The sequence below is a fragment of the Nothobranchius furzeri genome, chromosome 1, assembly GCF_043380555.1.
Source record: "Nothobranchius furzeri strain GRZ-AD chromosome 1, NfurGRZ-RIMD1, whole genome shotgun sequence".
Lineage (NCBI taxonomy): Eukaryota > Metazoa > Chordata > Actinopteri > Cyprinodontiformes > Nothobranchiidae > Nothobranchius > Nothobranchius furzeri.
Genome location: NC_091741.1, coordinates 98,002,396 through 98,026,100, shown reverse-complemented (window position 1 = coordinate 98,026,100; position 23,705 = coordinate 98,002,396). Strand labels below are relative to the sequence as shown.

At 43.4% G+C, this 23,705-nt stretch overlaps 1 protein-coding gene across 2 annotated transcripts in view; it reads right to left on the bottom strand.

The window, feature by feature from the left end:
- atrx (ATRX chromatin remodeler) overlaps positions 1-23,705 on the bottom strand; it is a 60,771-nt gene that overhangs the window by 5,299 nt on the left and 31,767 nt on the right. For both annotated transcript variants that reach the window (XM_015943324.3, XM_015943315.3), the window contains exons 19-30: positions 22,997-23,134; positions 22,722-22,897; positions 22,515-22,632; positions 21,634-21,764; positions 20,327-20,421; positions 20,092-20,231; positions 19,683-19,821; positions 19,495-19,598; positions 18,849-18,957; positions 18,554-18,731; positions 16,984-17,175; positions 2,748-2,897 (exon numbers count right to left, since the gene is read on the bottom strand). In XM_015943324.3, coding sequence (XP_015798810.3) covers positions 2,748-2,897; positions 16,984-17,175; positions 18,554-18,731; positions 18,849-18,957; positions 19,495-19,598; positions 19,683-19,821; positions 20,092-20,231; positions 20,327-20,421; positions 21,634-21,764; positions 22,515-22,632; positions 22,722-22,897; positions 22,997-23,134 — 1,670 coding nt within the window. The remainder of the gene's footprint in view (positions 1-2,747; positions 2,898-16,983; positions 17,176-18,553; positions 18,732-18,848; positions 18,958-19,494; positions 19,599-19,682; positions 19,822-20,091; positions 20,232-20,326; positions 20,422-21,633; positions 21,765-22,514; positions 22,633-22,721; positions 22,898-22,996; positions 23,135-23,705) is intronic.

Genomic DNA, 23,705 nt, shown 5'->3' with positions numbered 1-23,705 from the left:
GCGTACCTTGGCGTGCCCTGCCATTTTCCGAGTTAAGATTCCGACTTGGAAGATGAAGCGCTTCAACATCGTCCAGCCCTAGTTGGATGTGCCCAGAAAACCTCACCAGGGAGGTGTCCAGGAGGCATCCTAACTAAATGTCCAAGCCACCTCAACTGGCTCCTCTTGAAGTGGAGGAGTGGATCTACTTACTACCTGAATGACCGAGCTTCTCACCCTATCTCTAAGGGAGAGCCCAGACACCCTGCGGAGAAAACTCATTTTGGTCGCTTTTATCGGCGATCTCGTTCTTTCGGTCACTACTCGAAGCTCATGACCATAGGTGAGGGTTGGAATGAAGATCGATCGGTAAACCTTGAGTTTTGCCTTCTGACTCAGCTCTCTCTTCACCACGACAGATTGGTATAACGCCCGCATCACTGTAAATGCAGCACCAATCCGCCTATCGATCTCCCGTGCCAGCTTTCCCTCACATGTGAACAACACCCAGAGATACTTAAACTCCTCCACTTGGGGCAGGACCTCATCCCTGACCTGGAGAAGACATTCTACCCTTTTCCGACTCAAGACCATGGTCTCGGATTTAGAGGAGCAGAGTGTCCTCTCAGCTGCAAACCGCTCGAGTGAGAGCTGGAGAACACCGTCTGATGAAGTCAACAGGACCACATCATCTGCAAAAAGCACTTTGACCATATCTGTGCCTTTTTATTAGATAGGACATAGATATATTTTAAGATCTGGTTTGGTCTAAGGCCATACTCTCATGAACCGGCTCAGAATGTGTGTTTCCCCAAACTGAGGCTGCTCAAGGGTCTATCGCAGGGGTGTCAAACTCATTTTAGCTCAGGGGCCACACTGAGGGAAATCTAGTCCCAGGTGGGCCGGACCGGTAAAAAAAAAAAAAAAACTTCAGATTGTTTTCTTTGTTTTAATACAATCAATATAAAACAAAGATGGAGCCTGAGGACAGTGTATCCAAAATAGTACAAGTACAACACCTGAAGTGTACTTGAAAATTTGAAAAAATTAAAATAAAAAAATCAAATCAATAAAAAAGCATTCCTTAGTGATTCAAAGAGCTTACAGATCACATGGCAAGATCAGTTTCATGCAGCACTTAAAGTATATTTGACTCATTTTACTTTGCATCTTTTAGCTTTCACCAGCACATCAATATCAGAAGTCACATCCTGAGTGGCAGCCGACTTCAGGATGTGATTCAAGTTCTTGTGTGAGCCTTGAGCGCAGCTTTGTTTGACTTATTACAGAGAAACCTGCTCACAATGATACGTTTATTTTCACTCTACATTGTAAAGTATGAAAATAAAGTTTACACAACCGTCTCGCGGGCCGGATTAAACCCGCTTGCGGGCCGGATCAGGCCCGCGGGCCGCATATTTGACAACCCTGGTCTATCGGGTACAATGACAAATGCTCTAAATTATCAGTTGATTTCTGATTGAGCACAAGAATCTGTTTTTCTTCTGAATTCCTAAACAGAAGCCACGTTTAAATACAGTTCAGGTTTGCTGAAAATGAATCGGCCGTCTTTCCACCACAGCAGGCATGCAAAAGAAAAACTAAATGAAAAGTCAAGTTAAAGATAGATAAGGTGACAGTCTGAACATCACCTCTGACAACGAGGCCTCCAAAAGACCCCTCCTTTTCCACATTCAGCCCATTTCATTCGGTGAGAACAAGATCTCCAGTAACTGTTTGCTGTATTGTGTGTGTGTGCGTGTGTGTATGTATGTGTGTGTGCGTGAGTGCATGCAGTGACCTGAAGTAAACGGTCTTGTCCCAGTAAAGGCCAGCAGAATGCCGATGTTTGTATGTAATTGAGTCTCAGCTGCAGATGGTTTCCCCGTGCCCTGTAATCTGGCCATTTGTGTGTGTGTGTGTGTGTGTGTGTGTGTGTGTTGGGGCCAACAAGGGTCTTTGGACCTGGTTGGAGACAGGTGTGCAAACCTAAACAGTACAGAACCTCCAAACAACCACAAAACTGCACCACTCATGAATCTGCACACTAGCATTCCTCACTTTTAACAAGAAAAGAACTTTCTGTAACATCCTCAGACTCCCTAAAACATTTATTTAAACCACTGTCGTCTGATTTCTACATTTATAGCATGTTAAACTGGACAGACAAAGGGAAGAAGGAGCTCAGAACCCATTTCCGTCCCACCCCAGCGTGCTAGAGCTGGATGTGATTTTAAAGCCTGTATATATATTCGGTGTCACTGCAGTTCCTGCCACTGGGAACTCTCGGTTCTGCTGAAAAGCAGAAGAGTTTGGAGGGGAAAGCCGCTTACACACACCCAGAACAGAAGAGGGAGAGTGTGTTGGAAAAATAATCATTAGGATGAATTAGAATCTAGGATTACAAGGGGACAGAGGAGACGTGCTCTCGCTCTCTCACAACACAACCCCCCTTATACACTTCTCCAAATAAACCCTACTAATTGCCCCACCAGAATGGAGGGAGGAAAGGTGCAGGAGGAGTTCCTAACCGTCTGTGAACTTACAGTAAGCAGCACTGACTGTCTGGGCCCAACGCTGGGCCAAACTGACCACCAGGAGCTTCTCCTTACTGTGAGTGATGATAGGATTACCCAGATCCTACAGTCTCTCTTATTCACCTTCTCTAACCAACCTCTGCTTACTTTTCTTCTCAGTGTTTTGGAGGATGATGGACACGAGGACTAAGTGCTGCATGTGTCCGCTGTGGTGTTCTCCTTTTTGCCTACCTTCTTCTCTGCTTCGTACTCGGCCCATGCAGCCTTGCGATCCTCCTCGCTCAGGGCTTCCTCCTCCTTGTGGTCCAGCAGAGAGTCGTGCTCATGGTAACACACGATCTGGTCCTTGTTGTTCTGCAACATCTCAGCTAGGATGGGATCCTGCAGGACACCAATAGGACACCTTACTGTGCTGACGATGAGGGAAGGGAGAAAACAGGTCCAGCCAGATCCAGACACAAAGTAAACACATAAATAAATCAAGTTTGAGAAAATCCTGTTTCCATGCCTGCATTGTTATTGAAAACAATACATGAGTGAAATTAAGAACCGCGCCAGCTTTTCGATTACAAACGTGGTTTAAATTATTCTCTCTGCAGGATTGAACTCTCCTTTGTCTCAACAGAGATTTACTTTAAACTGGAACTCTGGGAACATCACGTTGCCCCCCCCCCCCCCCCCCCACACACACACACACACACACACAGGTTCAGAGGGGCTTTGGGCTTCATCTGTCCCAGTTTTATCAGAGAAAATGTGTGTGAATGTAATATTAAATAAACAAAATGCTGTTGGGATTAGGAGAAGAAAAACATAAAATTTAAACATCAAACCATGAAATTTAGCATTGATTGCAAATCTGTGGTGAATAAACATGAAATGAACACCAGACTAGATGGAGTGAAACTAGATCCATCATGGGGGGTGGGGGGTGGGGGGGGTGGGGGTGGGGCAAGAACTGAGCAGAGCTATCTTTTATGGCTCTGTGCAGAGCTTCTCACCAACGCACACACACCGTGCTCCTCCACGACATATGTTTATGTTTCCTGGCCATCAGTCCCAATCAGAACAAAACCGGGCCACCCCCGAACAGCCAAACATATTGAAGCGGCACACGAGTGATCCCACTGCTGCTTTACCCTCTAATTAAGACATAAAAGCACAGCGGAGCCTGTTGGCCTAACATGGATAAAAGACTTGTTACGGTTTGTTCTGACAACAACAAAAAAAAGGTGAGCAGAAGGTCAAAATAAAAACCGAAGTCAACGCCAGCACTGATAATGTGTGTGGTTTTGACTACAGCATTTAAACCAAGTGAGTAGTGAAAGCATACGGAGTCACGCAGGTAGAGCTGGCTCCTCCTCAGCAGTCTGGCTGGCTTTTAGTCTTGGTTGAATCTGCTCAGGATGTACAAAGTGTTTTGATCCAGAGGCATGAAAGGAGAGTGTTTCTGACAGTTGACTGGGTAACGGGTCAGCAGAGCTGCAGGTCAAATGACAGTACAGACGCTCCCACCGGTAAATAGTGCATTCTGGGATACCCAAGTAATCCCCATCAGCGATGGCTCTGGGGTGGTCTGGTCCATCTTCTGCCCTGAAGCTGTGTGCGCGTGTGTCCTGAGGCAGCACTAATGATTGTAGGTAACCCGACCTACACTATTGTCATCCTCATGAACATGCACGGTGAAGCCTATCAATTTCCTGAAAGGGAGAAAAGACACTGGGTGGGCAGACACACACACACACACACACAAAGAAAAAAGGCTCTAAATCACTCTACTTGACTCAACTTATGTTCATAAAAAATTGGAGTTCACGTCCTCACTTTACAAAAGAAACATCAACAATCACTTATGTGTGTTAATCGTCATTTCTATACTGTTTATTTAGCAACGATTTAACAGTCTTTGTGTTAAAATACACATAAAAATCTTTTTTTCTTCCATTAAGAAAACATTTCTATCTTCTTCAAACCAAATTCTTGTCCATGTAGAAAATATGAAAAAGTATGACGTAAAGGAGATTTAAAAACTCGGCAACTCTCACATCTCAGAGACAAAAGCTTGGGAGTCAACATCAGAGGGGCCTCATGTAGACTTTACTGCTTGGCACCGACTTCTAACGTGTTCTTCATCAACAGAGTGTAGGTGCCGCTGGACTGGAAAAGGAATGATGCAGTAAAACGCTGCCCGGCAGGAATTTTTCTTTCTTTTTTTTGGATCTATGTTATCAGACGTTCTCACAAACTATTATCCAGCGTGTCAACACAATTCCCTTCACCTGAAACCATCGGTTCAGGTGTGGCGAATATGTAGCCCGTCCATCAAAAGTCCTTTTGCAAGCCTTTGCCCAGAGAAATATCGAACAGGAGCCATTAAATGTAATGAGAAAGAAAAACAGGAGAAATTATTGAAGCACGGTGCCGAAACTTGAAAACGACTCAGCTGTTTGAGAAAAGCTGCAATTTTCTCAAGTTGCTCAGAACATTTTAGAATGAACTCAAAAGCTGTGTCTGCGAGAAGCTCCTTGTGACGCACAGGTGCACTAACCATAGCAACCACGGGGAACAGGCGGGATCCCGACAGCAGGAATGTAAGCGTCTGAGATATCTCTAATACCTAAACATAGCCAGTCAAAACTCCCCATCCACCAGCTGCACACCAGTGATACACACACAGCTCTAGTGGCTGGCTATTAACAGTTTCTCTCCACAAACACTCGGAAACCTGAGTACTGTTGCTAACATCAGAGGGACACCCCTGCTTTCAGAGCCACACTGTCCTCACACCCTCCAGGCCCAGAGTACAAGGCAGAGGTTTTATCCAGCCGTCAGTCAGCTAACAAAGAAACAAAATCATGCATGTCACAAAGGCCTTGGCAGAAGACAATAAACAAACCAAATTCCTACAAAAACAAGCCTCAGCTAGCAGCAGCAGCAGCAGCAGGGGGGTCTACTTCTGAGAGCGCCAGACGGCTGGAGCTGCTGGTAGATCACCAGGGCTTCAGAGGCATTCAACCAGACTGGGGAGAGTTTTCATTTTATTTAATTATTATTTTCATTAACAAAAAAATAAATAAAAATAAAAACTCAAATGTTCTTTATTGTTTTTGAACCAAGTGCAGGAGGAGGAACGTACCGTCAATCTCAGTTTCAATAATTCAAACAGCTGTTAAGTCAAACTAATCTGAACAATTTAAGCAACTCTTACCACACTAGCACATTAGCAAGGCACTGCTAACAATACCACTAAGTGGCAGTAATGCACCAAGTTGTTACCCAATCTATATGCTGCGTTCCTAAGCAACCATTCCTTAATTGTGCCATCGACTAATACCAGAAGATATGGTGAGCTTTTCTCAGAAAAAACGTTTCTCAGCAGCCATTAAAACATAATTATTTACATATGAAAGCAGCATTAGACAGACCAGGCTGCCAACAAGGTCTTTGTGGCTTTGAATTCTAGGACCACTTTAAATTGCACAAATATACAGAAGACACAGAACTGCTGCCAATCTTTGTCCTTAATTATAGTGATGCTAATATCATACTGAACAAATCATGAGAAACATGCTCACTAAACTAAAACCTCAATGTACTTCAGTTTATTTATAAGGCACTAAATCACAACAAGAGTCGTCTCGGCACTTCACAAAGTAAACATTCTAATTTAATCTACTCATCAGTTCACTGAGTTCAGGTCATTATGCCCATTAGTTAAAAGTCCTATGTAAGAAACCCAGCAGATTGCATCGAGTCACTGACTTGTGTCAGAGACTTTACAGCAGGGGTAGTTAACTCCCTTCCTCAAAGGCCGGTACCCGGCATGTTTTATGCTGGTTTTCCAAGAGCACTACTCATCCTGAAACAGGTCTGTACAGCGTGGTTCGAGTCAGTCCATCTGAGTGTAGTTTTGTTTCCATGCCAACGGGGGCCCGCGGCACTTGTGGCATGAGGTCATCGGTAAACTGTGTAAGGTGATCTGTATGCTCCACAGAAGCACAACTCAGACATGGTACTGCTGTTGGACACTCTGCTAAGTTTTATGGCTTATTGTCAGACTCTGAACCAGGAAATGGCTGCAGGCAGTGAAGCAGAAGGCATAAAAACTTCTGAGTAATCAGTGACTCTACCCCCTAGCCAACAGGTGGCCAGAATCACAATGCTGGCCTGACTCAGCCTTGCCAGTTACCTCTATAGGGAGCCTAAAGGTTGGTTTATGCTTGAAGCATCCATGAGGTTCGCGCGGCAAAATAGCGTCATTTTAACAACTACGCCCCTCCACACGGCCCAAACTTTCAGCATCGCGCACCTAGGAAATTTTCTAACCACGCGGACAGTTGGACGCGGAAAAACATAGCGGACTGGCAAGAACTAGTATGGCAGAGGTTCGTAAATACAGACATTTGTATGATTCAGCTCTCAGAGATCACCGTGATCAACATGTTGTTAATAATTCTTGGAGAGAAATAGCTCGCACTGTCGGAAAAGACGAGGACGCTGTTAAAAACTGCTGGAATGCCATGTTGTAAACAGTAATTTCTACTTCTACTATGGTGTAGTGTTGGATGCATGCCGTAGAGCTCCATGCTGCCCCCTACAGTTTGGGAGAATATTGGCTCACCGCAGCGACAAGCCGCATGAACCATAAACTCTGCAAGTTGTGAAGCGCGTTCCATCCGCGAGCCGCATCACCAAGAGCAAAGTAAATGCGTCATCCATAAACCAAGCTTTAGTCACTTCTGCACCATGGGTCCCTGGAAGAACGGAAAAATGAATGCAAGTCAATGGGGCTAAATACGCTATTTTTTTACTCTGCTTGTTTTGTGCCATGGATTTAACATATGATGTCCGCAAATTTTAAAGACGCATTTTGATACCAGTCCAGAACCACAAATGCGCTTGACAAAAGTGACGCCATCGAACCAGACATCGAGAAAACTGAGGGAAAATGGCTGTAAGTTCAGCAAACTTCCCACAGGAGGAAAGAACCACCATAAATGTGGTCATTTGGTAAGTAGCAGCTACTTTGTGGAGAGGAGATTATGTGGTGACATCACATATGCGACGCGCCGATTTCTAGTTTGTAGTCATGCTAATTATGAACTTTTACAAGCTAATAAATCTCAAAGGGTTTCAATTAATAGTTTTCATTTAAATAGCAGTACAACAAATGAGTGATCCAGCGCGTAAGGCAAAGCAGATTAGAAAATGATGTTTTTAGCCCCGTTGACCTGGATTCATTTTTTGTTCTTCCGGAGACCCATGGTGCGGAAGTGACTTAGGCTCCCTATGGAGCAGGGACTAAAAATGTGTGACAAAGTAGAGAGAAAATACCGAGCTGCGCCCGTCTAAGTCAATCTTGAGTAGTGCTCTTGGAAAACCAACTTTAGTTGTTTCCCTGCTTCAACACACTGGATTTTAATCAGCAGGGTGTTATGGGCTCGACACATGGGAGGCGACAAACGACCGCGATCAGTGAAATTTGTCGCCGTCGCTTTTATTACCTGACACATGGGAGGCAATCCGCGGCAGCGAAAATGAATGGAGGAAAGGCGATGTCGCCTCCACTGTGTCGAGCCCATTGGCGACATCGCCTTTTCTCCATTCATTTCCAATGAGACATGCGCGACAAAGCGATAATCGCGGGTCTCCCTCCTACCAAGCGGAACGCGAAAAACGTGCATGTGAAAATTTGCGCTCGTGCACGTGTCGTGCACAGGCGATCCAGCGACGCGATCCCAGAAAGTTGAAATATTTTCAACTTTTCATCGCTGTCGCTCGGACGAGGACCAATCAACGGAGGTTTCATTCGCTGACCAATGAGCGGGCAGGATGCTTCGTATACCTCCGACTGAACATGAAGGAGATGTTGATTATTATTATGTTTTATATAGTAAAATCAGAAGTAAGATTTCACATAACTCTAGCAGCACCTTGTGAAACATCATATCTACCGCTTTTTAAACTCTGAACCGCTTAAATAACCTCAATTCCCTCCAACCTGACACAGCCAAACAAAACAACGGAAGTTTCGATTTCGCCATGGAACAGAACGCGTAGACGGCTTTGCCGCTGATCGCCTCCCGTGTGTCAGGTAATAAAAGCGACTGCGACAAATTTCGCTGATCGCGGTCGTTTGTCGCCTCTCGTGTGTCGAGCCCATTAATGGGCTTCTGCTGAGCTCGATGAGCTGCTAAACAGGTGAATAAACTGTGTACAGGAAAAAAAACTAAAACATGCTGGATACCGGTTCTTGGGGAAGAGAGTTGATTACTCCTGCTTTACAGCAATCCTCATCCTAAATAAGCATGTAGAGACAGTGAAGTGGAAAACTGCCCTTTAACAGGAAGATACCTCCTACAGAAAAGAAAGGTTATCATCAGTGCAGTGTCTGCTTGAATCACAATGAAGTTTCTTACATTTTAACGTTCCCTTCACACTGATGCTCACGTAAAAAAATAAAAAATAAAGTCTGGATCCCTACCAGTGTTTGTTGCTGGATGGGTCACTGGGTTCAGCTGCTTTTCTCACAGGATTCATGAATCCGCTTTTCCCCCATATGCGAGCCATATCTGATTTTTTATGACAGTCTGAACGCACAGATCCAGTTTTTTAAATGCAATCCGTGTCACTTGAATATGTGGTACCGATTCCGACACATATCTGATGTTTTCGAAAGCAACCTACGTCACTGAGTCAGCGGTGGTGAGCGTCGTGTGCGGATGTTCCTGTGGAGAAGCTCTGACAGAAGGGTTCAAGAGTCTGTCTGGACATCCTCTTTTAGGTTTAGGAATCAAAAATACAAGAAATAATATGAACGGGAGGTGGAGGTGCTGCTGCACGCGGGTCCATTTGGGGCCGTGAAGCGTTCACACTGGAGTGAATTTGATGTCGCATTTCAGTCATAGTGTGAACGGCCACAAAGAAAAATAAAATCAGATTTACTCAAAAAAAATTCGGAATTGAGCATCAAGGCCTGCAGTGTGAATGTAGCCTTAGTCAGCTTGATTGACAGCTGCTGTCTACTGCCATCTTCTGTCCACCAGTTATTCAATATAAAGACCAGTGGAGTGTACACCCTGGTCTGTTAGTGCAACCAACTGTGCAGCAAGCTATTACCATTATACTGTGAAATCAACAAAATAAATGCAATCCAAAGCTACAAACTAGCTTATTTTAAGCAGCTTCATATGAACTTCAGCTTCTGTAAACAGCTTCTCTGTTGTCCCTCACGGCAAAGGGGGGTGGCCCCTAAAAAACGACATGACACCGTGACATGACATGTGCAAAGGGTCAATCGCTTTTGAAATTTTGTTAGGGCTCACAATCACCCAGGAGCCCTGATAAATGGTCAAGCTCAACTCCATAAATTAGACCTGCAATTACAAGCCTGGTTTTCCCCGCCCACTCGGCCAAGACATGCATATTAAATCAGCTGCCTGCCATTTGACTTGTCAATCCCTGTGGCTCTACGTTGAGGTCGGAAGTGTTGGGGCGGGGGGTGGGTATGAAATGATGAGTGTGGGTGAGCTAGCGGCATCGTGGCAAGGACCACAGGCTACGGATCTATCTGGCATTCAGTCATAGTTTGGATTTTCCCAGTACACCAACGACCATAGTAGCTCGGCCTAGCATTAGCAGTAGCTCAAGCTAGGTTAGCGTTTCTTCAACCAGCGCTAATTTATTGCCGGCATCAAAGTGGTTTGGGACATGCAGATGCAAGCAGGAGTGGCTTGCTTATTACATGTTAAACCAGCTTTTCTAGGAACCGAGTGTCTCTCCCTTGCCTTTTCAAGATTATACATTTACATACAAAGCAGGTGAGACATGGCTCTGACTTTCAGTATGACACCCAAAGATGCTTATATTCAACAGCAAGACAATAAATGTGGTTTTAAATTTTACTGCCTCTTTAAGTTGTTTCTGATTTACTTTTCTCCTCTGGATCATCCATCAGAATTCCTCACTGATCCTCAGACAGAACAACAGATTACTGGATCGTTCAGTCCGTTTCTCCAGAGCTTTTATTTCCATTTGGACCACCTCTCGGTAGACTTCTGTCCAACATCTTCCTAAAGAAGGTAAAGCTGTGTGGTTCTGCTGCTGATGATGTTCAGAGAAACAAACAGAGGCTTTCATTTAAAGTCCAAAGTCAGCAAGGAAGAGATTTCCCATTAAGGTTGCAGCCTCATCAGCACCAGCCGATATTCTCAGTAGACCTGAGAGCTGCAATCAAGGGTCAACAGCGCCTCTTGCTTATTCTCACCAACAATAATTGTTTGCTGCTGCTGTTATTAGTGCTCCCTCCACCTGCTGTCCAACAAGATCAGGCTTGTTTTCTAAAGAGCTGGCAGGAAGCTTTCTGCGAGGCAGAGGAAACCATTTAGCCCAGCAGAAATGAACAGGGTGACTCTGAGGTAGAAAAGAAAAGGAATAATTTATAACACTGTCATCGGAAAATAACTCCTGTGATCTTGTGATCCATTGATCAGTGATATATTACAGAAAAGGTATTTAAGGGAGGATTTCCCTTCAAGGTCAAAGTGACTTCCTACTCATAATGAGACGAGCATGGTGGGGTTTATTGCTCCAGACTGCTCCTGTCTGACGGTGCTCAAGTGCACAGCCTTTAAGTGTTCCTGTCAGAGTCTAATGACCACTGCAGCCATCACCTGCTGTGAGCTAGTACACAGAGGCATGCTCCCCAACATGCAGGCTTCACCGCCTGCTCCCAATGCACTTAAATATCCACAAAACACTGAAATAATCTGTATACACTACCACTGAAACGTCCCGTTGTTCATGTGGAAGCATGTCTGATGGGAAAGACAAGCATGATGAACAGGAAGACGGGCAGAATATCTCAGGGTGGGTGGGTAGGATAGTCAAACGCTCATGTCTGGACTACAAGAACCTTCTTTGTCATTAAGAGGAAGTGTGTCCGTTACATTTGTCTCCAATTAGATTTTCTGAAGAGCGGTGAGAAATGTTAAAGAGGGGGTTTAAAATAATGACCGTTCATCATACAGGGAAGGCCAGAGGCAGGGAAAAAAAGCCCACTTTGCCAGAAAATGTTCAAAGTGAGCTCTGTAAAGTGCCGAGTCATAACAACAGATGCTCTTGAAGATGGCGGGAAAAGATGCCACGGGGTAATGGTGGTGGGAGAGGGAACATGAGTAAAGACGACGAGGAGGAAAATGGTTTCTAAAGGTTGGATAACAGGTGCTAAAATAACCAGAGCACATAAATGACTTTTCCTTCAAACAAGGCTGAATGAAAACTTTCTAGCTGAGGAAACCACATGTTCCCAGCATGGAGAGCAGAGGAAAGTGCAGATGGGTCTGCCATGTCTCTAATCGCTCTCTTCTTCTGAGCAGGGCATTTCTGGCTCACGGTGACGGAGGGCGTCTGACTCATCTTCACATTATTCCAGACAGCAAATTCCTTCCACTGTACTTCAGTTGCCCCACTGGCTACAGCAGGTCAGCCTGGTAAAAGACTCATCAGCCGCCCTGTCTTTAGTATCACGTCACATAAATGTCACACTGCTCATTAAGCGTTATGCATCTACCAATCTGCAGCTCAATGAACCAGATTTTCTTCTCAATGATGCTTCTCTAGCATCTCTTTGTAGAGGAACAAAGATGTAAGGCAATCACACCTGTTAACTCATTCACTACCAATGACGACTAAAGTGGTCATTTGCATTTTTTACTGTGTGGGCATCGGAACGAGCCCCCGCACCTTGAGAATAAACATCTCAGCTCTAAAGCCGATCTTCATCCGCATACGTCACGTGATCAGGAAGCAGAAAATCCATGTGTTAGGAGATGGTTTTGAGCCACTGCTGTAAAATAAGTGAGGCGCGAACCGGAAAAGCTTCTGACGATCACAATTCAATAATGGATTATGAAAGAACGGATAACGCTCAAAACACGCAGATTCTTCCTGATGTAAGAGGTGAGCCTCCGCTCTGTTTTGGTTGTTTTGGCGTCGACATCATTCTAGCGCGAGTCGTAAGCAGGGTCCGAAATTAAGACTCGCCAAATGCGAGCAAATTGCTCCATTTGGCGAGTAAAATTTTGAGCTCTGCCTGCCACCTGGCGAGTAAATGTTTGCACCAAATTAGCTGTTTATCAGTCATCTTCCATGGATTTCTGTGATACTCCTCCCGCCTGCATGCAACGTACACAAACGTACACGAAACGGGAGCGCCGCATCCAACGTCATTTCCGAATATCTCATTCAATCAGTTTATCAAGTTAGCAGTTAGCTTCGTGTTAAAACTAGCAGTGAAATGTGGCGGTTTTTAACTGGAGTCAGCCAGCCTTCCAAAAGAAAAACCACCAGGACCAGTGGCAACCAGAAGATTTTGTGAGAAGTGGCGAACTGGAGATGGCGGAGTCGTAAGACAATGGCTACATTATGACCCAGAATCTGCGCATATGAGCTGCACCGTTTGCCGCCAGCACGCTCGAGAGAAGAACTGCAACAACTCGTTTGTCATAGGAAATAAGACAATGAAGCTTGTGACTATTCGAGAACATGAAAACAGCAAATGCCATATTGCCTGCACATCCATGTCCCGGGCTCAATCTGAGTCTCTACTGGTGACACCCACGGTCTCGGTGCTAATGGCTATGTCAGAGAAAACAAGCACAAAAATGAAAACGCTGTTTCGCACCGTGCATGCTATTGGGAAGAAGGCAAGGCCATTCTCCAATTTTGAGAGGATGTGCGAGTAAGTAAACTTTGTTTGTTTGAAATGTCCATGCTCTTAAGTTCAGATGTGAAATATGGCTAATTAATTATAATAATACAAAATGTTATTACCAGGAAGGCAAGTTATGTTGATTAAAATTATTGTATATTTACAATATGCAAATATATATATTTTTTTAACATTCTATTTTCATTCTTTGCAGTCTGGATGAACAAAAGGGAATAACTGTGGGATCAACATACAGGAATGAAAAGCAGGCCAAAGGGTTTATGCACTATATAGCTGAGGTAGAAAGAAACAACATTAGAGAGAATCTTAAAAACACAAAATTTCTCTCTCTAACCACTGATGGCTCCACAGACAGTTCTGTGAAAGAGGAGGAGTTGGTATATGTAAGATTTAGTCACGAAGGCAAAGTCAAGTCAATGTTTGTTGGCATCAAGTCAGTGGAGAAGAAAGACGCATCACACATTAGCAAAGCCATTAGTGACATCATGGATGAAGTGAGTGATGACTGGGGAAGCAAACTAGTCGCTATGGGAACAGATGGAGCAGCAGTAATGACTGGAGCAAAAAATGGAGTCATCAGCAAGTTGAAGGGTGACCGGACCTACATCATTGGCATCCACTGCATGGCACACCGCCTCGAATTGAGCTTTTCTGATGCTATGCGCTCAAATGTGATGTTTCAGAAAGTGGAAGATCTGCTTTCTGGGCTATACACCTTCTATCACACCAGTCCACTCAACAGGGCAAACCTAATTAACAGCTTTCAGGTTCTTTGCCAAAAGCCAATAGGTGGGACCCGTTGGGTAGGACACCTGCTGTGTGCCCTGGACCACTTCCTGCAAGGATACCGGGGTCTTGTACAACACCTTGAGCAGGTATTGGCTAAGTAATAATAATGTGTAATGACCTATAAAATTAGTTAGAATTATTAACATTTACCTTAATCTATAGAGAGCAGTTGTTTATTTATGTGTAGATCTTCTTTAAATTGAATTTAGATTCAGTCTCCTGATGCTCAAAATATCCGGGGTGTCCAGCAGGCCAAGGCCAGAAAATACTACTCCACCATTAGGGAAGCTGTTATTGTCCAGTTTTGTGGCTTCCTGCATGACACCCTCACCCATCTGAACAACTTGTCCACCTGTCTGCAGAGATCTGTCATCACTGTAGCAGAGGCCCATGGCACCTTGTGTTCAACACAAGCAGTACTGGAAAAATACAAAACCAGGTATGTTTATTAAAGTACTTTTATAGTTATTTTCTTTTTAAAGTTTCCACCAGAAAAGGGGAAGAAAGTGTTTTGCTGTTATTTATCAGACAGGGACCCATGATGAAAGCCACAGTTGCAGGCTGCTATGAGGGAATAACACTAACAAGAGCAGGTGATAACAAGGCCCTCATCAGCTCACAGACAGAAGTGATCGCCAGGCTAGTTGAGAACATGAATCACAGGTTCCAGGATGCCAGTGTAGGGATTCTGCATGCCACCAAGCTAGTCAGCTTCACCAACTGGCCACAGTCAGGAGATGAAGAAGCAGATTGGTTTATCAGAGCTGTCCAGTCAGGTTGTGAATAAAAACGGCATGCTTAATTATTTTAATGCCTTCTTTTTACACCACTGTTCTAGATTTTGGTGATGCAGAACTGGAAACACTTGTGGACCACTTCAGGCCTGTCCTGGAGACCGCTGGTGTCCACGCTGAAAGCATTCCTGACCAGTGGACTGCCATCAAGTCGCTCATGTATCAAGAGCCTGGGTCGCTGCCGAAGATGTCATGGACCACAGTAAACAGACGCTTTCAGCATTCCTGCCCTGATTTGCTGACATTGATCGACCTGGTGCTGTCCCTCCCTCCCTCCCTCCCTCCCTCAACTGCTGAGTGTGAAAGAGGCTTTAGCACCATGAAGCAAGTTAAAAATGACTGGACGTCCAATATGAGCCCTGACACACTTTCAGATATTCTCATGGTGAAGCTGTGTTCTCCAGAGATCAAGGACTATGACCCAAATGAGGCTGTAATGCTTTGGCACAAAGACGGTGTCAGAAGCAGGAGGCCAGACTTCATGGACAGAGAAAACAAGGAGTCTGACTAGATTTCAGTGAAAGAGTTCATAAAAACATCTCTAAAAATAAATAAATAAATAGTAAAATGACAAAAGTTGTTTTTCTTATTGATGTTTTAATTATTTTGTCACTCTGTTTGGAATCAACATAATATAGAATAACATGCTTTAGGTAGATCTAAATCATATAGAATTTTGGCCGGTAAAAAATATGCTTAGATTTTCATCATCTACCGGCCAACTTGGCCGGTGAGTCAAAAATTTAATTTCGGACCCTGCGCGCAACGTTCTGTGACTCTTGAAAAAACAGTAAAAACGGTGAGAAATGCTGGCAGTGAATGTGTTAATACTCGTTAATTGCATGTCATCTTCTGACAAGTCAACTGGGTTTGAACTAGTAGACGTAGGGTAAACAAGTTAAAAAGTCAGTTCAACTCTCCTGTAACGTCCACCATGGTGGACCCACGCCATTAATATCGGCTGTGAAGTATCGGGCAGTTTTTACAAATTCAAAATAAATAAACCACGCTCATTATTGAGCCGATATTGATACTGGTATCGGTGCATTTCTTATTATGACTACATTTAAGATACTACTTATAACTTATTAACTAAACAATCGATCTCAATTACGAGACCAACCAACATCAGTTCCTCCAGCTTATGTTTAAGGATATAACAGAGTAGTACGAGTACAAGACAAGAACAAAAAAAAAACTTGAAAAATGTTCATTGGGAACCCTTTAAGGATCACAATTAAAAATATAATGATGACGATGTGGTGGCTTGAAATATTTTAAGCCCAAACACAAAATACAAGCACCTACATAGATTAAAAAAAAAAACCTCCTTGGGTTCCCAAGAAAGACGAAGCCTGGAAACAAGGAACACACACACACACTCGAGTGTAGTCATTTTGTTGAGATGAAGTAATTTGCAGATTAGTTTCACCGTGTAAATGAAAAACACATTTTCTATTAAGGCAGACTCAGAGACCCTCTGGATGTCCAATCAGAAAGAGCCGGCCGGAGTGTTTTCTTTAATCCGTGTTGTTTACAGAGTTCTGTAACGTAACCCAGGTTCAATCAAAACAAAGAGGTAAAACCACTTCTGAAAAAGAAATTAATAAACCCACGTCTGCAAATGGAAGCGGGAAAAGATCAACAGAGAAGTAAAAAAAAAAAAAAAAAAAAAAAAAAAGACTCGATGGAATGAATGAAAAAAAGAGAAGCTCAAGTTTATAGCAGCGAAGCAGCAGTGTTGCAATGAGTCGAGTATTTAGTAAATAACAGTAAACAGACAGATCCATGCAGCTGTGAAGGGCTGGACGGTCCATGTAAGGGTGGTGTGTGTTTATTAAACCCCAGGGGGGCATATCTGTGACAAAGCACCTGGATGAAGACCCGAAGAACCGTGTGAGGGATTAGGAAAGGAAATCAAAAGAAATAGAAATATCCCCAAAAGGTTGTGGAGTACAGCGCTTGGCGCCGAGTTTAAAAGCAGGTTTAAGTGCTGCACATGAAAACAGGGAACACACTAATCTCTACAAAATCAGAAATATAAAACAAAGAATATTTTAGTAGAACCAGCCGTCTAAACCCAAAAACGTGACTTTTTTATATTAAAGAGTCTCTAAAAGAGGAATAACAGATCAATCATGCATGTGCTGACCTTGGGAAGCACAGGAGTGGCTTTCTTGCTCTTCTTCTCTGAAGGATCATCCAGCGTGTCCGGGTCAAAGGTGTAGAGCTCAGCCAGCTCGTTCATGGTGAAATGCCTCTCGATCTGCTGCTGGTCCACGACTCGGAATGACAAAGACTGCTTGGTTACCTGCCGCTCGTAAATCTTCTCCTCCATTGTACCCTGAAAGAAAAATAGAAAGCACTAAATTAACTAGTTTGGCAACACATCTATTTTATGTCTTATCTGTGTAAGAGACTTTGTCAGAACTTCCATACAAATCAGGATTAGGGTTGTCACGGTAACCGGTGTAGCGGTAAACCCCGGTAAAAAAGTGGACAATAATAATAACCGTCTTGTTTTAAAAAAAAAACTATATTATCTCGGTGGGTTACCGTGGCTGTGGTGTAGGCACGGTGACCCTTACCAGCCACCGTATCATCTGTTAAAGTTGTCGGCGGCACATGCACGCTTTGTTGTTTACAACCAAAACTTAATTGAAGCTAAAGCCGAAATAATGGCCAAAGGAGGAGACGGCAGCGCTCAGGACATTTATTATCCCTCAAAGAAGACAAAGTGGGAAGTACGGGCATCTTTTGGATATTTGAAGAATGCCGAGGGACAGTTGATAGAAGACGGCTATCCTGTTTGCAGCATGTGCAGAAAATGTGTATGTGAAAGGCAGCAACGCTTCAAATCTCATGACACATCTGCGTGACCATCACCCACAACTCTACAGTCAACGCAAGGCAAGCTAACGTTAGCGTTTTAGCTAAAATGCGTGATCCGAGGATTTGGGTTGAGGGAGAATGCAACGAGTCGCTATATAAAGCAGCCGCAGCGCCGCTACCTGCATATAAACCGTGTCGCGAACACGCCCATGTTGAAATGATGCTATGCATTACGGGGCTCCCAGGGGCAGATAAGAGTTGGTCTCTCTCCGAGAATAATTATGAATTTAACAATGATTACTGCCTGATGACATTTTCCCACATCTGCAAAGCTCACTGGAAGAATACAAACCGAGGACAATATTTTCCTGATATAGGGTTTATTACTCAAGTAAGGGTAAAAAAAGTATCTGATTAGAAGGCTACTTGAGTATTGAGTATCATCTGAACTAATATTTTTAAAATGATGACATCAAACAGACAAAAAATAAGAAGTTATGGGCAAATATTGGTACTTTAAAGACTAAAGGGGAAAACTGTAAACAAATAAACAACATAATTACAAAGTAACAAATTTTAGGCAAAATTTAGACACAAACTGAGGACAATATTTCCTGACATACAGGGTTTATTTAGTTTCCTGAAAATGTAACACATTTAAAAAAAAAATACTGCGATAATACCGAAAACCGTGATAATTTTGGTCACAATAACCGTGAGGTTACATTTTCACACCGTGACAACCCTAATCAGGATCATGCTGACCCAATAGTCACTAAACTGTGCCCATTAAAACAGGTTTAAAAACAATTTGCAGCCTTGTGTGCAAGAACTAAAGAGCTATAAAAACACACAACTACTGAGGAGGGAAAGAAATATAAAAAGCTCACCTGGGCGAGGAACCTGTAGACGTAGACAGGTTTGACCTGGCCGAAGCGATAAACTCTGAAGATACTCTGGACGTCGTACGACGGGTTCCAGGAGGCATCGAAGATGATGACCCTGTTTGCAGCTACCAAGTTGATACCAAGTGAACCAGCTCGAGTGGAGATGAGAAACAAACGTCCTCTGAGCGAGTCAGCAGCAGAGGAAAGAAAAGAAATGTTGTTTATGATGCAATTTAGGAACATTTTTGATTTAAGGAGAATCTGGATTGGACAACACAGTTTGATGCAAGTAGTGTACCTTGTGTTACTGGTGTCATTAAAGTCCTCCGCCCACTTCTTCCTGGTGGGAGCGTTGGTGGAGCCATCCAGGCGGTAATAGTCAATGTTCCTGAACCATTTGCCTTCACCTTCACCAACAAAAACATTAAAGAGAAATCTGCTTTGATAACTCATCAAGCTGCCATGAACGACATCTTCTCCGTTGTATTTGGGTGTAGCCCATCAACTAATAGATGGCTGCGTTGGTTCACAGCCAGCTATGTTTACCCTTCAAGATGGCCAACCCCCCCCCCCACCAGCCTTCTTAACTAACATGTCGGTGTGTTTCCAATTACGGCACTGTGATCTTTCATTACAAATTACAATCCCTTGAGCAAACTTTTTTGAAGAATAAAAAAGGTCTAATCATTTTCAAAATTAAAGCAAAAACAGCTGCAGGAGTTTAATTAGGAACACGACCTTACAACAGCAGCAACATGTATGTGTGTGTTTAAGGGTAATAAAGCACACCAGGCTGTAGGAGCACACACGCTGTGCCCCTAGAAGTTAGTGTTAATATATTTTTCACATCTAACACATTAGTTGAGCAGTCAAAAGTAAAAATGTGGCTCTCCTTCCCACTGCATCACTAACACAACATAAAGACAGCACAAAGAGATGCAAACCTTTATAAGGAGAAGGTTTCTCATCATCTTCATCAGTTTTGCAAGCCAGCTCAAGGAAATCCTCAATAAGGTCAAGAGAGATAAGAGACTGACTGAAAACCAACCTGAAAACGAAAACGTACTGACGTTACTCTGCCACAAGTCAATCCTTACAAGCCAAAACCAGCACAGCAAAAACACACACTTACACTTTATCGTCTACTTCCTCCGCCATGCGCAGGATCTCGAAGAGGAGCATAATCTTCCCCGAGTGTTCCAGGATCTCAGCATCTGCGTCGGTGACAAACTCCTTGTACCAGTCAGCAGAGCAGGGACTCGAGGGCCGAGCTGGGATGCAAAAGCATAACCATCAGTCTCTGGTAGCTTCTACAGACAAGGCTCACACAACAGCAACTAGGTTCGCGTCAGAGACCGAAAAACTGTCCTGTTCATAGGAGAAATTAAATGGTAGAAAACTGAAATATGAACGAGAAGCATGATCAATTCTTTTCTCAAATAAAAACAGAAGTTTAAAATCCTAATTTCCAGATTTTAGTTTTTAGACCATGTCTGGTACTCTAAAGCACAAATACATTTTTACAACTTTACCAAACTTACTATCCTCAACAGGCTCTTCTCGGTTCCGACCTTCACCGTTCCTGCCACGAGAGCTTGAGTTCCACTCCTTGATGACCTCCACCTCATCACTGTCAGAGTCATCAGAACCTCTCTTTTTCCCTTTTCCTTGTTTCTTTTTCCTATTGGAAAAGTGGACGGTAGAGAAGGAAAGAGTCAGGTAGAGTTACAACAGTCCAGTTAAACGAGGAGGGGTCAGTGTGAAAGCAGACGTTACTTTTTTGTCTTCTCATCATCGGAGGTCAAACTCATGGAGGATTCATCTGTTTCTGATGCGATGAAGTCATCCATGCTCTCTTCGTCAAAGAAGCCCTGAAACAGAACACATTTACTTGCTAGAGTGTGTGTGTGTGTCCGTCCTAAACACAGGATCAACATCCAGTGACTGAAGTTCTGCTGGAATAAAAATAAGCATGTAGCTCGACCTGTCAGCAGTATATTTCTACAAATCTCCAAATATGTGTGTAATTATTGTAGGAAGAGCATCTATTTTTAAATGTTCTAAACAGATTTTAATGATGTTAACTAAAGGTGGGGTGGATGAAGTTTATTTGGAGCATTTTTGTCATACTGCTTGAAATGCTCTTCACATACAGATTTTTAACAAAAGAAGTGATCATTTTAGTCACCCCTGACATGCACAATCCTGGAAAAACCTTATTGATCACTGTCAAGTCATATTATTAATGACTGGATCTTGATTTAGCCATCAAACTGCTCCTCTGCCCATCCCTCCCCCCTCTTCACACACCCCTCTATGTGGCAGCTAAACAGGAAGTGGTCTGCTGTGCTGCCTAGTGAACATTTCATTCTGCAAATTTCATAGAAAAGAGTCATATGCCTTTTTATTCTTAAGTTATAATAGTTCTATGGTAAATACAAACCATGTTAATGGAGTTATTTTTACTAAATCCTTCTCACATAGTGATTTCAGCAGTTTTACACAGTGTCAGTACCTTCCAGAATTAGCTGTTTCAGGGCGCTGTCACTTAAAGTAAACAAGTGGCAGCTGGCCACGCCCACCCATCTGCTCAGGCTGCTATAAGCTGAGGCTCCAAAATCTGGGAGGAGCTCAGAGTTGAGCTATTGCTCTTCCAGCGGTGGTTTGATTCAACATTTCCCATTTGAGGTCACAAATGGGGACTTTTTGAAACGGCTTAATTTAGCCGGTATATATTTTACGGTATACGCTACCTAATAAGGTATAATACCAGACACTGACAGAGAACAAGTGAACATATTTTTCCATGTTTTTTCTAAATGTAACTTGCTTGAATGGCTTTTTCCAAACACATCCACTCCACCTTAAATAACAGTAAATAAGAATTGCACTTAAGACTCTGGAGTGTAGAACCCAGATGATTTATGGGAAGCCCAAAAACAGAGAAACAAGTTGCAGAAAGATGAATCCAGATGCAAGGACAATGGTTTTACAACTGCACCACAACTCTCTGAATTACAAGTGAATCTTCAACACCCCCAGAGCTACTAGCATGTACGCATTCTCTTCTTCTCCAGTCTTACTCGGTTTTCTTTACTGATGTAGTCCAGGTGAAGGCACCAAGGATGGGTCCAGATTCTGCTCAGCATCTGGAAATCCTGGAAGAGTTTTGTTCCTGCACGGCCGCGGCCCCCTTCCAAAGCATTCCCCACACCTACACGCAAAGGGAAAAGTACAAGTGAACATTTATAGCCATTCCCACCATGATCACAGAGTGAAGGTTTTGGTCTGAAGACCCCACTGTGAAGGTCCTCAGTCACAACATCAGCCCTGTGGACAACTCTGCCTAATGAGCCACAGCACATACCACCGACCCGACACCCACCCACACCAGCTCTCCTGTTTTTTTGCTTTTGGTGTAAAACCCCTGGCCCCAACCCCTAGTTTTCTCTCCTTTTTTATGCCCCCATGTCTCTCCTGTCACCCCACACTCTCTGTTCCCTCCCTCCCAGAGCTCTTCATTAGGAAGAAACGTGGGAAAGTGGGCTTAAAACCTGCCTGCGGCACAGTGCCAGCTGCCACTCTTAACACACACACACACACACACACACACACACAAGTCCACAAAATTACTTAACACATAACGGAAAAGCCAGAGTCCAGAAAAGCCTCCTATTTATCTGAAAACCTTCTGTGATTAAATGACATCAGGTAAGGAGAGCACTTTTATCAGACACAGGTCTCCCTCAGGATTTAGCCCTGTTCAGTACTACTAGTGTTATTCAATTTAGTTTTAATTCAAGACTAGACTAAATCTGTGCCAAGCAGACCCGACATTGGAAAATCCCTGCTAGTGCTCCCTGAAGGTTCTGCTACTTCTAACAGACAGGGGGAAAAAAAAAGAGAGAGAAAGCCAGCCGTGCACCTAGAGGCTCAAAGAGCACGACTCCAACATGGCTCTCACCTGTAAAGTGCTCCAGGTAGTGTCTGTAGAGCTTACACTGGAGAGGAGTCATTCTGACCGACAACACATACTCGTGTTTGGGAGGCAGGAACTTGGTGAGTGCTGTGTAGTCCTTTCTCTGTCAGAATGATGGGAAAGAATTCATTCAGGAGGCAGAAAAGAAAAATGACAAAGCAGCAGAGTCGGTTGTTTTGGGACCCTTCGTACCTGGACACAGCCAGCCAGCATCTCGTAGAGAATGTGAGCTCTCTTCTTCATGATCCGAACATCCTGTTGAGTGGAGTCGGCACACTGACCGTTCTGAATGGGGTTGATGAAGCGGTTCCTGAATTCCTTAACTGACCCGAGAAGGTTTTCTTTAATGAAGTTCACCATGCAGTGGTCTGTAGGGGGAAGCAAACGTCACGTTTGAAGTCTCACATCAAACATCTACAAAAAAAATCTGATCTGAATTTATTTCCATCATCCAGAAGACGCCTCACATTCAATGAGGTTGTTCTGTAGAGGCGTTCCAGTTAGAACAATCCTCCTCCTCGTCCTGATGGAGTTCATCGCTTTGGAAACAGCCGAAGCCTCGTTCTTCAGAATGTGACCTTCATCACAAATCACCAAGTCTGGACCTAAAGAAAACAACACAGCAACAGTCTGATGCTGCAACAATGCTCTGGTTTAACAGACATGACTGATATCAAGACACAAAGATGACACGCTGAACCACGAACAGCTACTTTCATCAACTGCTTGGTTCAATCCATAAATACTTTTGCGTTCAATCAGTTGTTCTGTCTGAAAGTTAACTGCAGATATATTTAGTATCGTGTAGATGACTTGGACACAGAAATATTAACTCTGTAATGATACCAAAAAAGAAAGTCTAGAATAAAGTTTTAAACACTGAAACGTTAGTGACGACATGTTTTTATTAGAACAGAAATTTGTTGTGCTGCTAAATCTGAGTGGCTACAGAGAGCTTTGGGTAATGATAAGTACTACTCTCGTTTTTTTCCATTGTAAAATCACCATCCTAATAAGCTTTTAAACTTTTATTTATAAGATGTGTGTCTTTGATTTCCTTATTTTTCCTCTGGTTTTTATGGTTACCGGTATCCATTTATAAGGCAGATGTCAACTCTGAATTTGGAACAAAATTTAAAGCAGAAGAAAAAAAAGATTTCTGGGAGAATGAGATTT